This window comes from Acartia tonsa, chromosome 3 (assembly GCF_053477335.1).
Source record: "Acartia tonsa isolate MP-2025a chromosome 3, ASM5347733v1, whole genome shotgun sequence".
In the NCBI taxonomy this organism is placed as follows: domain Eukaryota; kingdom Metazoa; phylum Arthropoda; class Copepoda; order Calanoida; family Acartiidae; genus Acartia; species Acartia tonsa.
The window spans coordinates 8271573-8284470 of record NC_137262.1 but is presented as its reverse complement, the minus strand read 5'-3'; the positions used below and the strand labels follow the sequence as shown (position 1 = coordinate 8284470).

Genomic DNA, 12898 nt, shown 5'->3' with positions numbered 1-12898 from the left:
CCACCGCAGGACCAATAGGTATATACCCTGAAGAGTAGAATCCATTCGGTTCAGTGGTTACCGAGATCTTAAGCTTCAGACGGACAGACGGACAGACGGACAGACAGACGGACAGACATCGTTCTACTTTGTATTATAGATATGTATTACAAGATTGGGATACAAGTGACATCACATACACATGAACCTAACTATCCTCTATATCTAGTATATGTATTACAAGCCTAGGATACAAGTGACATCACATACACATGAACCTTACTATCCTCTATATCTAGTATATGAATTACAAGCATGGGATACAAGTGACATCACATACACATGAACCTAACTATCCTCTATATCTAGTATATTAATTACAAGCCTGGGATACAAGTGACATCACATACACATGAACCTAACTATCCTCTATATCTAGTATATCAATTACAAGCATGGGATACAAGTGACATCACATACACATGAACCTAGCTATCCTCTATATCTAGTATATCAATTACAAGCATGGGATACAAGTGACATAACATACACATAAACCTAACTATCCTCTATATCTAGTATATCAATTATAAGCATGGGATACAAGTGACATAACATATATATGAACCTAACTATCCTCTATATCTAGTATATCAATTACAAGCATGGGATACAAGTGACATAACATATATATGAACCTAACTATCCTCTATATCTAGTATATCAATTATAAGATTGGGATACAAGTGAAATCACATACACATGAACCTAACTATCCTCTATATCTAGTATATCAATTACAAGCATGGGATACAAGTGACATCACATACACATGAACCTAACTATCTTCTATATCTAGTATATGAATTACAAGCCTGGGATACAAGTGACATCACATACACATGAACCTAACTATCCTCTATATCTAGTATATGAGTTACAAGTATGGGATACAAGTGACATCACATACACATGAACCTAACTATCCTCTATATCTAGTATATGAATTACAAGCCTGGGATACAAGTGACATCACATACACATGAACCTAACTATCCTCTATATCTAGTATATCAATTACAAGCCTAGGATACAAGTGACATCACATACACATGAACCTAACTATCCTCTATATCTAGTATATTAATTACAAGCCTGGGATACAAGTGACATCACATACACATGAACCTAACTATCCTCTATATCTAGTATATTAATTACAAGCCTAGGATACAAGTGACATCACATACACATGAACCTAACTATCCTCTATATCTAGTATATCAATTATAAGATTGGGATACAAGTGAAATCACATACACATGAACCTAACTATCCTCTATATCTAGTATATCAATTACAAGCATGGGATACAAGTGACATCACATACACATGAACCTAACTATCTTCTATATCTAGTATATGAATTACAAGCCTGGGATACAAGTGACATCACATACACATGAACCTAACTATCCTCTATATCTAGTATATGAGTTACAAGTATGGGATACAAGTGACATCACATACACATGAACCTAACTATCCTCTATATCTAGTATATGAATTACAAGCCTGGGATACAAGTGACATCACATACACATGAACCTAACTATCCTCTATATCTAGTATATCAATTACAAGCCTAGGATACAAGTGACATCACATACACATGAACCTAACTATCCTCTATATCTAGTATATTAATTACAAGCCTGGGATACAAGTGACATCACATACACATGAACCTAACTATCCTCTATATCTAGTATATTAATTACAAGCCTAGGATACAAGTGACATCACATACACATGAACCTAACTATCCTCTATATCTAGTATATTAATTACAAGCCTGGGATACAAGTGACATCACATACACATGAACCTAACTATCCTCTATATCTAGTATATCAATTACAAGCATGGGATACAAGTGACATCACATTCTCTATTCACATTTTTTATTCAGACTTTTTCTAAAGAAATAAACAGCTGATTTTAATAGTATAGATACTATAGAATTTTTTTAAAAGAAGATGGATAGAAGAGGGGGAAAGCGAACATTTTTGATTTAAAATTATCATAAAAAATATCTACTAAGTTAGATTAAGTGGTGGAAAAGCTTAGACACTGCTAGTTTGAACCCACTAATTAGGATTCAATATAATTTCAAGTGAGTACCCAAAGTTTGTAAGTCAACGGGTGAGAAAACAATATTCTTTAGAGTCAAGTGTATCCTCTCTACCTGCATCCCCCATGATGATAATTTTATATATACTACTTATGTTTATACTTTTGTATAGAAAGTGACTAAATGGGGTTTTGACAATTAAAGATGTATTATTCTACCCAGCGCCCAACTGTCAACACTAATGGCTTTATCATAATTAACATTGACACAATTTAAACAAAATTCTTGCATTAATTAACCAAAACTATTTAACAAACTAGAAAGGATGGGTGATGATTGATTTATTTTCAAATCACATTTTTCCCTAAAAACTTTTGCAAAAATCTAGACTACTAATAAAAAAGTTTTTTTATTGGAAGAAAAAATTGTAGGAACAGAATACCAAATTAAACAGTCAGGTGAAAACAAAACACTTGTATAATATTCAAGGATGATTATATGCAAGGGTATAAACTGTTCAATTTAACCCAAAGAATAAAAATATTCCAACATCTATGAATTTACTTTGACACAAGAAGAAAATTTTTTATTAAAATAACACTTATTATTGATTAAGGACCTGTAGAGTTTCTTCACTTTTAAAATAGATATTTATTATTTATACAAAATTTACAGCTATAAAAAATGTTATTTGTATAATTGGACATAAAATACATGAAGAACATTTATCTTTCAAATACTTTACAAAAGTCAAAGATTAAGATTTTGACTCAACCCCCTTGGGTTACTATCCCGACGGGACTCTTCTGACCATGTACTTTACCTAATCTAACCATTCAACAAGCATAAAATAATCTTCATGATTTCCATATGTGAGAAACAGTCCAGGGAAGGGAGGTAGAGGACATTGGGTTGTTTTTATTACACTAGTCCTCAAAGTTTTATGATAAGTTTTTCTTATTTGTTGACATTACAACTTTGGGACCCTAATTGAATTTTGATTAGTAGGTTCATTAAGTTGAGTGTCTAAAGTTTAAACTATAATATTCTACATAAAGGGAAGTTTCGTGTATAATGATTGTGGATCTACATCAATTTTTCACCCATTGTCCTGGAATCCCTTGAAAACGCCACAAAAGTTATCTTTTTTCCTTGTATTTTCTATACTATTTTATATGATGTAGAATAAAACAGTATCTGAAGTTAATCTTTAAAGTAAGAAAATATGGCTAAACTAATCCTTGGTATTGCCAAGGAGAGGGTTTCAAACATTTAAATGCATTCTCACACATTTTATTCAAAATCACACAATGGGTTCAATTAGATAAAAAATGAGATAATAAAAACATTATTATATTCATATACTTCACACCTTTCTCATGTAAGTACATCGATAAATAAAAAATTTAAATGCTTAAAATTCTTAAAAGTAGATATAAGTATATCAAAATTTAAAAGCCAATATAGACAGACGTATAAACCAACATACAAGCTAAGCCTTGTTAAGAAGTTTTGCTAATAAAATATAATAACAGCTTTTTTACACTTTGATTATAATTCTATCCCATTAGTGAAGCATAGATAAGATTTGGTAAACTTTAGTTCGCATCAATAGAAGCTTTTCCATATACATGTATTATATATATCTTATATATTGTACACATCACATATAGTATACAATACAATAGATCAAGGGCGTAAACAAGGGGGTGGGGGTTGCTTACATTGTACTCAACGTTGGGATACTCATATCCTATTATATAAAGTAGTAAGCGTTTTTTGTCCGTCCCGAAGGATCTCGCTAACCACTGAACCGATATTGTTCTCCTTTACAGCGAAGCTTCTTATAGGTCCTGGGAAGGTTTTAAACTATTTTTGGATAGGGTGTCTTCACTCCCCTCCCCCCCCAAAAAATATATTTTTAACTCTTTTGAAACTCAAATTTAAAATGGGATGAGGTCGAATTTTCCTCCTCCTACCAGTGCCCCTAGAGGCTTCTAGGGGCGTAGCCGCTAGTTTCATTTAAAGGAGATATGGTTAATTATTTTGTCTTTTCCGCAAGTCTGATATAACATCACATAATTGTACAAAAATATGAATTTGATAACTTCTATATTTGCCAGGGCATGTGATGTACACATTAAATGTATAAGTATAGATGTATAACCCAGACAAATACCTGGTTCCGGTGGTGGGGACTTTTTTGTCTGCAAGCAAATTGCTTTCTACTCTTTTGATGCGACTTGGCTATGTTAATTTTACCAACGCTGTTAGCTTATATTCTAATTCTAAACACCAATTGAAGGTTAGCACAGGGTCTTTACCTCGTGAATTGAACATACAGTTATTTAACCTCTGTCCCCTTTATTCTTTTTATTTGCACCTCTTAGTAAATGCCTGCCCACGCCCCTACATTATCTACTCTCACTATACACTGATGCACGCTATACAACAACTTTTTTAACACTTTATAAAAAGTTAAAACTATATGTATGTATACTATAAAATTCTCTATATTCTTTGCCTTTTTATACATTTTACCTTTTAAAATATTACTATGTTTAAAATGTGTATAGAAAAAAATATATTTGTAAAATGAATTTTACCATAAAGTGTGATAAAACTTTTGGTAGCAAAGCAGTTCTAAAAATACGTTTTTATTTTCGTTCTAAATTTGTTTTCTTTCTAATGTTTTTTGCTGCATTACTTATGGATATAATTGTATTTGTTTATTTATCAATAATTTAAATATTTTATCAAACTTTCTGAAGATATTGACACTAACAGTATAGTATATACTATCTACAAATAAATAATATATTAAAAAAATTAAAATTTTATGTTATTGAAAGTTTTCGGTGACGATTAAACTCAAACCGCTTTTACCACTGAACTTTTCTCACTTATTTTCATTTCTTAAAGAAAAAAAATCTTACTTCTATTCACAAGGAATACCTCTAAGCTACGGAACTCATTTTAATTTACTCCCTGCAAAGTCCTCGTAAGTAGCTTTACTTAATCTAGCCTAATCTAAAAATAGCCTAAAAATACTGTTCAAAAAGTTTATTAAGGCAATGTAAGGGAAAAAGTTTTGCAAGAATTTTAGAATTTTTTATTCATATAGTTGTTAGTGGTGCTGCTACTCTATAATAAGGATATGTCCGAACGTCCGTTCCTTCTGAAGCAATCTTGTTGTTATTACACTACTTATACACAATTATGACTTCTTTCTGCTACGTTAATAAAAAAACCCAAAAATTAACTACATTACACATTCTAACTATTAGGATCATATCAAAAGAAGCATTACGCTTTCTAACGTTTTTTATATTCAAAAGCTGAAATAACACTCCAAAAATTTTCTTCAATGCATTTCAATTTTTCTGGAATAGCTAGAAACAAGATGGAAGCTTGCTAGTATTCTTTGCCCCAAAATGGACTAAAAAGACTGATTTTTCGCGCATTTACCATAGTTGTGCGCTCCTACATTGTTTATTTGAAAAATGAGCTTTACATTACAGCTGCGGGTATAGCTGCCGTCAATGAAGTTATTGAAAAAAGAATTACTGAATAAGTGGGGTACTGCATCCTATTGGCATGATCCAAAGATTTTTAGGAAATATGAAAAAAGTTTTGTTGGAAGTTTTTACCTCTCCTCTCGTCTCAATGAGATTATTTTTCTTTGCTTCCGCTTTAAGCTAAAACTTTTATATAATCATAAGATTGATAGATTGATGTATAAATTAAAAGATTTCTTTTACATTTAAACATTAGGGTTCTTGAAAATTATTATTTTATCTTTTTTAATATGATAATTATCTATCTATGTGTTTTGCCTATCTTATATCAATCCATAAAACTATTATTTCTTGAATAAATCTACTAATCAATATTTTTATATGCGTAGTACAATTTTCTATTCATGTATCATGCCTATCAATCTATTTATCTGACTTCTTTTTTTTCTATTTGTCTTATCAATTTAAATTGTCTGTTCAATGATCTATCTAATTTATCTAAGTTATGTTATCTGAGCTCTAATTTAGCAAATATCAATGCAGATTCAATTTGCAGGGGAAAAAAGTTTGTCTCTAGCTTTCTATCTTTTCTTAATCTCTCTTCACCTCATTTAATGTTACGGTAGAATGCCTATTTTTCAAGTTTAGCACTTTTGCCACCCCTAGTTTTAAAAATCTAGGTTCAAAAACTTAATTTTAGGTAATCTCATAAATTTTTATTTAAACCAACCTAACACAAGCTGAAAAAAACATTCTAAAAATGTTTTTGAAAATGTAAAAAAAGCAGGATTGTATAAATACTCTTTTTGCAAAATGAAGGATGTTGCCTCCATTTTTTTTGTCATTTTCTGGTTTATTTCTATCAAGCTTTAACATGTTTTCTCTTTTAAACTATTTTTGCCTATAAATTTGTTTGAAGCAAAGCCTTTCATTTGACATGGTCATGTTGTATGTTTACAATTTTTTACGAACTTTAATACTTTTACTTAAAAACCTCCTTTATAAAAACAATGCCAGGGTTTTTCCACCTATTTGTCCTATTATACATTATAACCTTTATGTCTAACAATAAAATTAGGAGCCTTATCCCTCCTTCCTGTGCTTCCTGTGCCTACCAGGATGTAGATTTTGAAAAACTACGAACTTTCAGTAATTGTATAATCATCAGATTTAAAAATTCAGTTAGTTATAGCCCTCTATCTTTTATATATACAAAGAAAATGAGATTGAAAAAGCGAAGGAGATGCTTTCATTAAAAATATAATCAGCGCAGCAACTCTATGATTTATTTTTACATTTCAGGTATGATGGAATAATGATTCCATTATTGTTGACAAGTCTGCTACAACTAAGCCATGCATTTACTACCACAGGTGAGTCAATTTAAAAATGGATATAGTTCAGTTCAGGAAGAAATATTCCTGGTAACGATTATCTCCAAATACCTAAGAACTTTAAAGGTTGCTGGAACGCTGCATAAGAAACAAGATGAATTTAGAATGCGCAAAATTCTGTCTTTGTTAATTGGTGAATATTTGGGGAAGGAATGCTATACAAGACTCTAGGGACTTCCAAATTTAACCATAAACACAAGAGTCAACAGGCATTTAGCTAAAGTCTAATTAAAACAACACAAAACTGTATATATTCTTACTTGTGTAGCTTGAAAGTATTGAGGAAAAGATATCTTTGATTTCCATTTTACTTTGACTTTATTAAACCCTTGAGTACACCAACATAATTTGTAATCAAATAACTTTGCAAAGAGAAGCATAGAGGCAGAGGATAAAGATAAATGGAATATAAATTGGATAAAAATCATATTACTCTAATATTCCTGCCAATACTTTGCCTGAAACAGGAGCTATATTGGTTGGAAGAAAGAAATGTTTGTTGTCCATTGTCTTATCCCTGTATTCCTAAGAGAGAAGTGAAGGTATTTTATAGACAATAATATGTTCTAATTTCTAGTAAATTAGACACAAATGCAACCTTCACGGAAAGGGATTTTTTATTTCAAGAAAAATTATTTTGCATTAAATTCATCTTTTAAAATTGACAGTTATATTAGCTCTGCTAATAAGTACCCTAGTGTTAATACTAGTGGCTTCAGGTCGAAGAAAAATAGCCTAAAACCATGCAAGGGCTCTATTTGTGAAATGAAATTACCTGAAAGCTTCAAAGGACCTATGTAAACCATCCCAAAAATTGGCAACTCAATCAGTTCAGTGGTTAGGGAGACTTGTTAAAATAGGACACATATTTTTTTGAAAGGAGGAAAATTTTTAATCTTCCATGAAACTTATTAAACTAATTATTCAGATAATATATCCCTCCCTGCAAATGCAATATAAATGTACCTTTTTGCAAATATATTAAAACATGTAATTTTGTTTTGCATCTAAAACTATTATTTTTTTTTGCTGAAAATTTAATGTAATATACCTGGACAACGTCATAGCATAGCAAGGTTTAGTATGACTAGACTTAATTTTATCATTATTTTAAAAAAAAAAGAAAAATACTTCCTTTAAATTTATGATAATAAAATAAAATAAAAGGTATTCCATGTAAAATACTGTTCTAAGAGTACAATTGAATTAAAACTTTTTGTTAAACTTTATTTTTGTTGTTAGTGGGCCTATGCTATGCTTTTCTATGATACTACACTACTGCAACTGCATACCTTCCCCTTGTGCATTAAAAGGATAATCTGTAGTATTATTTCTTTTGAAAATGCACAAAAATTTCAATCTTCAAATACATAGGATCTATATTTAAAATAGTTTAATATAACTTTTAAGCCCAGGTTAATATTATGTATACAATCAATATTTATTTTTTAACATACTAAATTTATCTAAAAGTTTCAAATTTATGGGTTAATACTTTCATTTCCTCTTTCAAAGTTATTTTTTTGCCTGCTACTTTTCCTTTAGTCAAAAAAGCACACCATAAGGGTATTCAATAAGTAAATTTATCTAAAAATTTAAGCTTTTTATTTTGAAAATATAATATTAATATAAAATAGTTTAATATAATGATGTACTGGAGTGTCTTTTTAAATGGCATTTAGTTGACCAACATTAACAATAGAGACAGTTAGCACCACATATAGTTAGTTAAATTTACACAATACAACAAAATATGAATAGCTAGCACCACATATAGTTAGTTAAACTCATACAATACAACAAAATATGAATAGTTAGCACCACATATAGTTAGTTAAACTCATACAATACAACAAAATATGAATAGTTAGCACCACATATAGTTAGTTAAACTCATACAATACAACAAAATATGAATAGTTAGCACCACATATAGTTAGTTAAACTCATACAATACAACAAAATATGAATAGTTAGCACCACATATAGTTAGTTAAACTCATACAATACAACAAAATATGAATAGCTAGCACCACATATAGTTAGTTAAACTCATACAATACAACAAAATATGAATAGTTAGCACCACATATAGTTAGTTAAACTCATACAATACAACAAAATATGAATAGTTAGCACCACATGTAGTTAGTTAAACTCATACAATACAACAAAATATGAATAGTTAGCACTACATATAGTTAGTTAAACTCATACAATATAACAAAATATGAACAGTTAGCACCACATATAGTTAGTTAAATTCATACAATACATCAAAATATGAATAGTTAGCACCACATATAGTTAGTTAAACTCATACAATACTACAAAATATGAATAGTTAGCACCACATATAGTTAGTTAAACTCATACAATACAACAAAATATGAATAGTTAGCACCACATATAGTTAGTTAAACTCATACAATACAACAAAATATGAATAGTTAGCACCACATATAGTTAGTTAAACTCATACAATACAACAAAATTAATAGCTAGCACCACATATAGTTAGTTAAACTCATACAATACAACAAAATATGAATAGTTAGCACCACATATAGTTAGTTAAACTCATACAATACAACAAAATATGAATAGTTAGCACCACATATAGTTAGTTAAACTCATACAATACAACAAAATATGAATAGTTAGCACTACATATAGTTAGTTAAACTCATACAATATAACAAAATATGAACAGTTAGCACCACATATAGTTAGTTAAATTCATACAATACATCAAAATATGAATAGTTAGCACCACATATAGTTAGTTAAACTCATACAATACAACAAAATATGAATAGTTAGCACTACATATAGTTAGTTAAACTCATACAATATAACAAAATATGAATAGTTAGCACCACATATAGTTAGTTAAATTCATACAATACATCAAAATATGAATAGTTAGCACCACATATAGTTAGTTAAACTCATACAATACAACAAAATATGAATAGTTAGCACCACATATAGTTAGTTAAACTCATACAATACAACAAAATATGAATAGTTAGCACTACATATAGTTAGTTAGCACCACATAGTTAGTTAGATTAGTTATTCTCCCCTAATATAAATAGTTATAACCGTTTCCATGACTTATTATTTGCTACAATGTAAAGGAGAAACATATCGATTTAGCTGGTGGCAAGATCCTTTAGTGCAGACAGACAGATGGACATAGATATCATGTTACTTTTTTTAAAAATGCCTTTTTGCTGGAATTTAGTAAAAACCTTTGTTTAGATTTTTAAACATCTCATTTCCAGTAAAGACTAATATTATATAATCTTAAAGCTTATTAAAAGATATAAAATTAATAAAGAATATTGAAGTACCATCATGACGTTTATTAAATCAAATAATATTAATATCATTGACATAATTTAATAAATTCCTCCTCCCCCCCCCCCGCTACTAAAACTATTACAAAATCACGTGAAAATTTATAGTAAGAAAGATATTCAGAATAAGTAAAGTGCATAAAAATAGCGCATCAAAAATTATAATTATGTAAATATTTTATTATACTAGAAGGGAGTTATGGCAGGTATTATCAATTAATTATTATTAAATTTATTAACAAGTTAAGGGTTTAAGGCCATTTTAAGCTGGTTTCGTTCACATTCGTCCAGTTGAACATACGACCATATCTTATGAATTACTACGCTACTAATATTTGTTATTACAGAACGCCGGGAAGAATTATTTTATGTCCATTTACGTATCCCTAAATCCAAAGAATTGCAAAAATTGTCAGAAAAGTTAGAATAGGATAATTTCGCCTTATCGGATGATTAGGTCGTTTCGCCGAGCATGCTTCATTTACAAAAGAGTTGCTATTACAGAGTTTACTTAGATTGGACTATTCCATCGCCCGTTTATTGGCGCAGAATCATATGATCAGGACTTTAAAAAAGATGACAAAGACAATTATATCCAATAAAAGAGAAACAATAACTACGAAATGAGGAAAATATTTACAAAAATAAAAACAGTTTAGATTAAAAATAGTAATAACCAATATGTGATAAAGTTAAAGTCTTGCTATTATTAGTATAATAATAACAATCTGAAAACACAATTTTTTTTTGCATTCAATCAGTAAAACCGTTGTATGGACTTTTAACTATACCCAGTTAAAGAACAGCTACGATCACAAAAGACAAGAACAGATTGATTTGTCTATGACAAATTTTCTATTATTTGAGGTTTTTGCTCAGTATACATACACATATGAAAAGGAAAAATAGAAAGTATATTTGTTAACTCAAATTTCAACCTTTTCATTCTTTTCATGAATTGAAAGTTAGATGTTTCAGGTTTTTATGTTTTCATGCTTTAAATAAAAACGCATACAGTTAAAACCTATGATAAATCATCTAGTAAACGTGATTTGACCAAAATATGTTTGAATGTTTAAGATATAAAGATTTTTCTTATTACTAGGGCCTATTTAAAGAAAGTTCACATTTCAAGTTTTACTCTTTATCTTAATTGGTACTAATGATTTTTAATGAAGTTAAAAGATTTTAGGAAATCTACATTTTAGAATCCAGTAGTAATTTTGATTTCTTTTAAGAATCTAGTTAAAACTATTTCTGCAATTTATTTTATAATATCTTTTAAATACCAAAATTGATCCTATAATTCATTTGTGCTGAAAAGTTGTTCTACACACAAAAAATATAATGAATAGAAGCTATGCTGTTAAAAAATGAAATCAAGTATTTTTTTCTCTGCTTTATATTGTGTACGTCCTTGAACTTGCAGAACTCTTTTAGTTTCAAAGGAAAATCCTTCCATTTTTTTTTATCTAAAAACATCAATTTTTTAATATCGCATCGTATTATAGACAGCTTCTCCTATGGACTTTAGGCCCGTGATAATGTCTATACTACGATGCAAAACATGATTTTCCAGTTTGGCTCTACAATCGGATTTTAATCGGTTTTGAAGCCATACTGAAAAACAATTTCTGGTAAAAAAATTCAGTACACCAATTTTTCATCACCCAATATGAAAGTACTATTGACAAAAATTACTAAATAACTATAATCTTGGCCGATTTAATGGATTTTTTATTGTCTAAGATGTTGAAATTTAGAATACCCAGTTGATTATTTGCCTTATCTTTTATATCGATTTCATGAAAAGTTTATATATCAGGCAATATGTTAAAGTGTGGACTGTCCTTTTAATGCACATGTACACACAAATTACTGCACATGGACTGAACACTTAATCTCTACAAATTTGGTCTCTTTTCACACACACACAAAAAAAGACTATTGTAACAAATCCACAATTTTCTTGCAAATAACTTTCTTTCCCAGGAATAATTGGATAGGTCAATGATGGATATTAAGTCAGTGGCGTGTACAGGTTTTTTTGCCAGGTTCCGAAAATTTTGATACCCCCTTAACCCAAAATCGAGAATGTGTTAGCTTTTGAAAAGTAAAAAAGTGTCCTTTGAAGATTTAAATGATTTCTGCAATATTCTGTATTAAACATATCTTTGATTCTCCCATTTTTTATAATTAATAACAAAGATTAACTACTTTATTCAATGTTTTTTTAATAATCTACCTATTTCTTTCTCTATTCCTCCTTTTTACCTCCCTTTCTCTACCTTTTAAATTCCTTTCTCTCTCTCTCTTTATCTCTCTCTCTCTCTCTCTCTCTCTCTTCTCTCTCTCTCTCTTCTCTCTCTTTCTCTCTCTCTCTTTCTCTCTCTCTCTCTCTCTCTCTCTCTCTCTCTCCTCTCTCTCTCTCTCTCTCTCTCTCTCTCTCTCTATCTCTATCTCTATATCTCTCTCTCTCTCTCTCTCTCTCTCTCTCTTTCTCTCTCT

The 12898-nt window shown here is 29.7% G+C and overlaps 1 protein-coding gene across 1 annotated transcript in view; it reads left to right on the top strand.

The window, feature by feature from the left end:
- Nucleotides 1-12898, top strand: part of LOC145313440 (putative receptor-type tyrosine-protein phosphatase mosPTP-1) — a 141533-nt gene that overhangs the window by 60696 nt on the left and 67939 nt on the right. The window contains exon 2 of the mRNA XM_080152859.1: nucleotides 6934-7004. Within this exon, the coding sequence (XP_080008985.1) occupies nucleotides 6934-7004 (71 nt within the window). The remainder of the gene's footprint in view (nucleotides 1-6933; nucleotides 7005-12898) is intronic.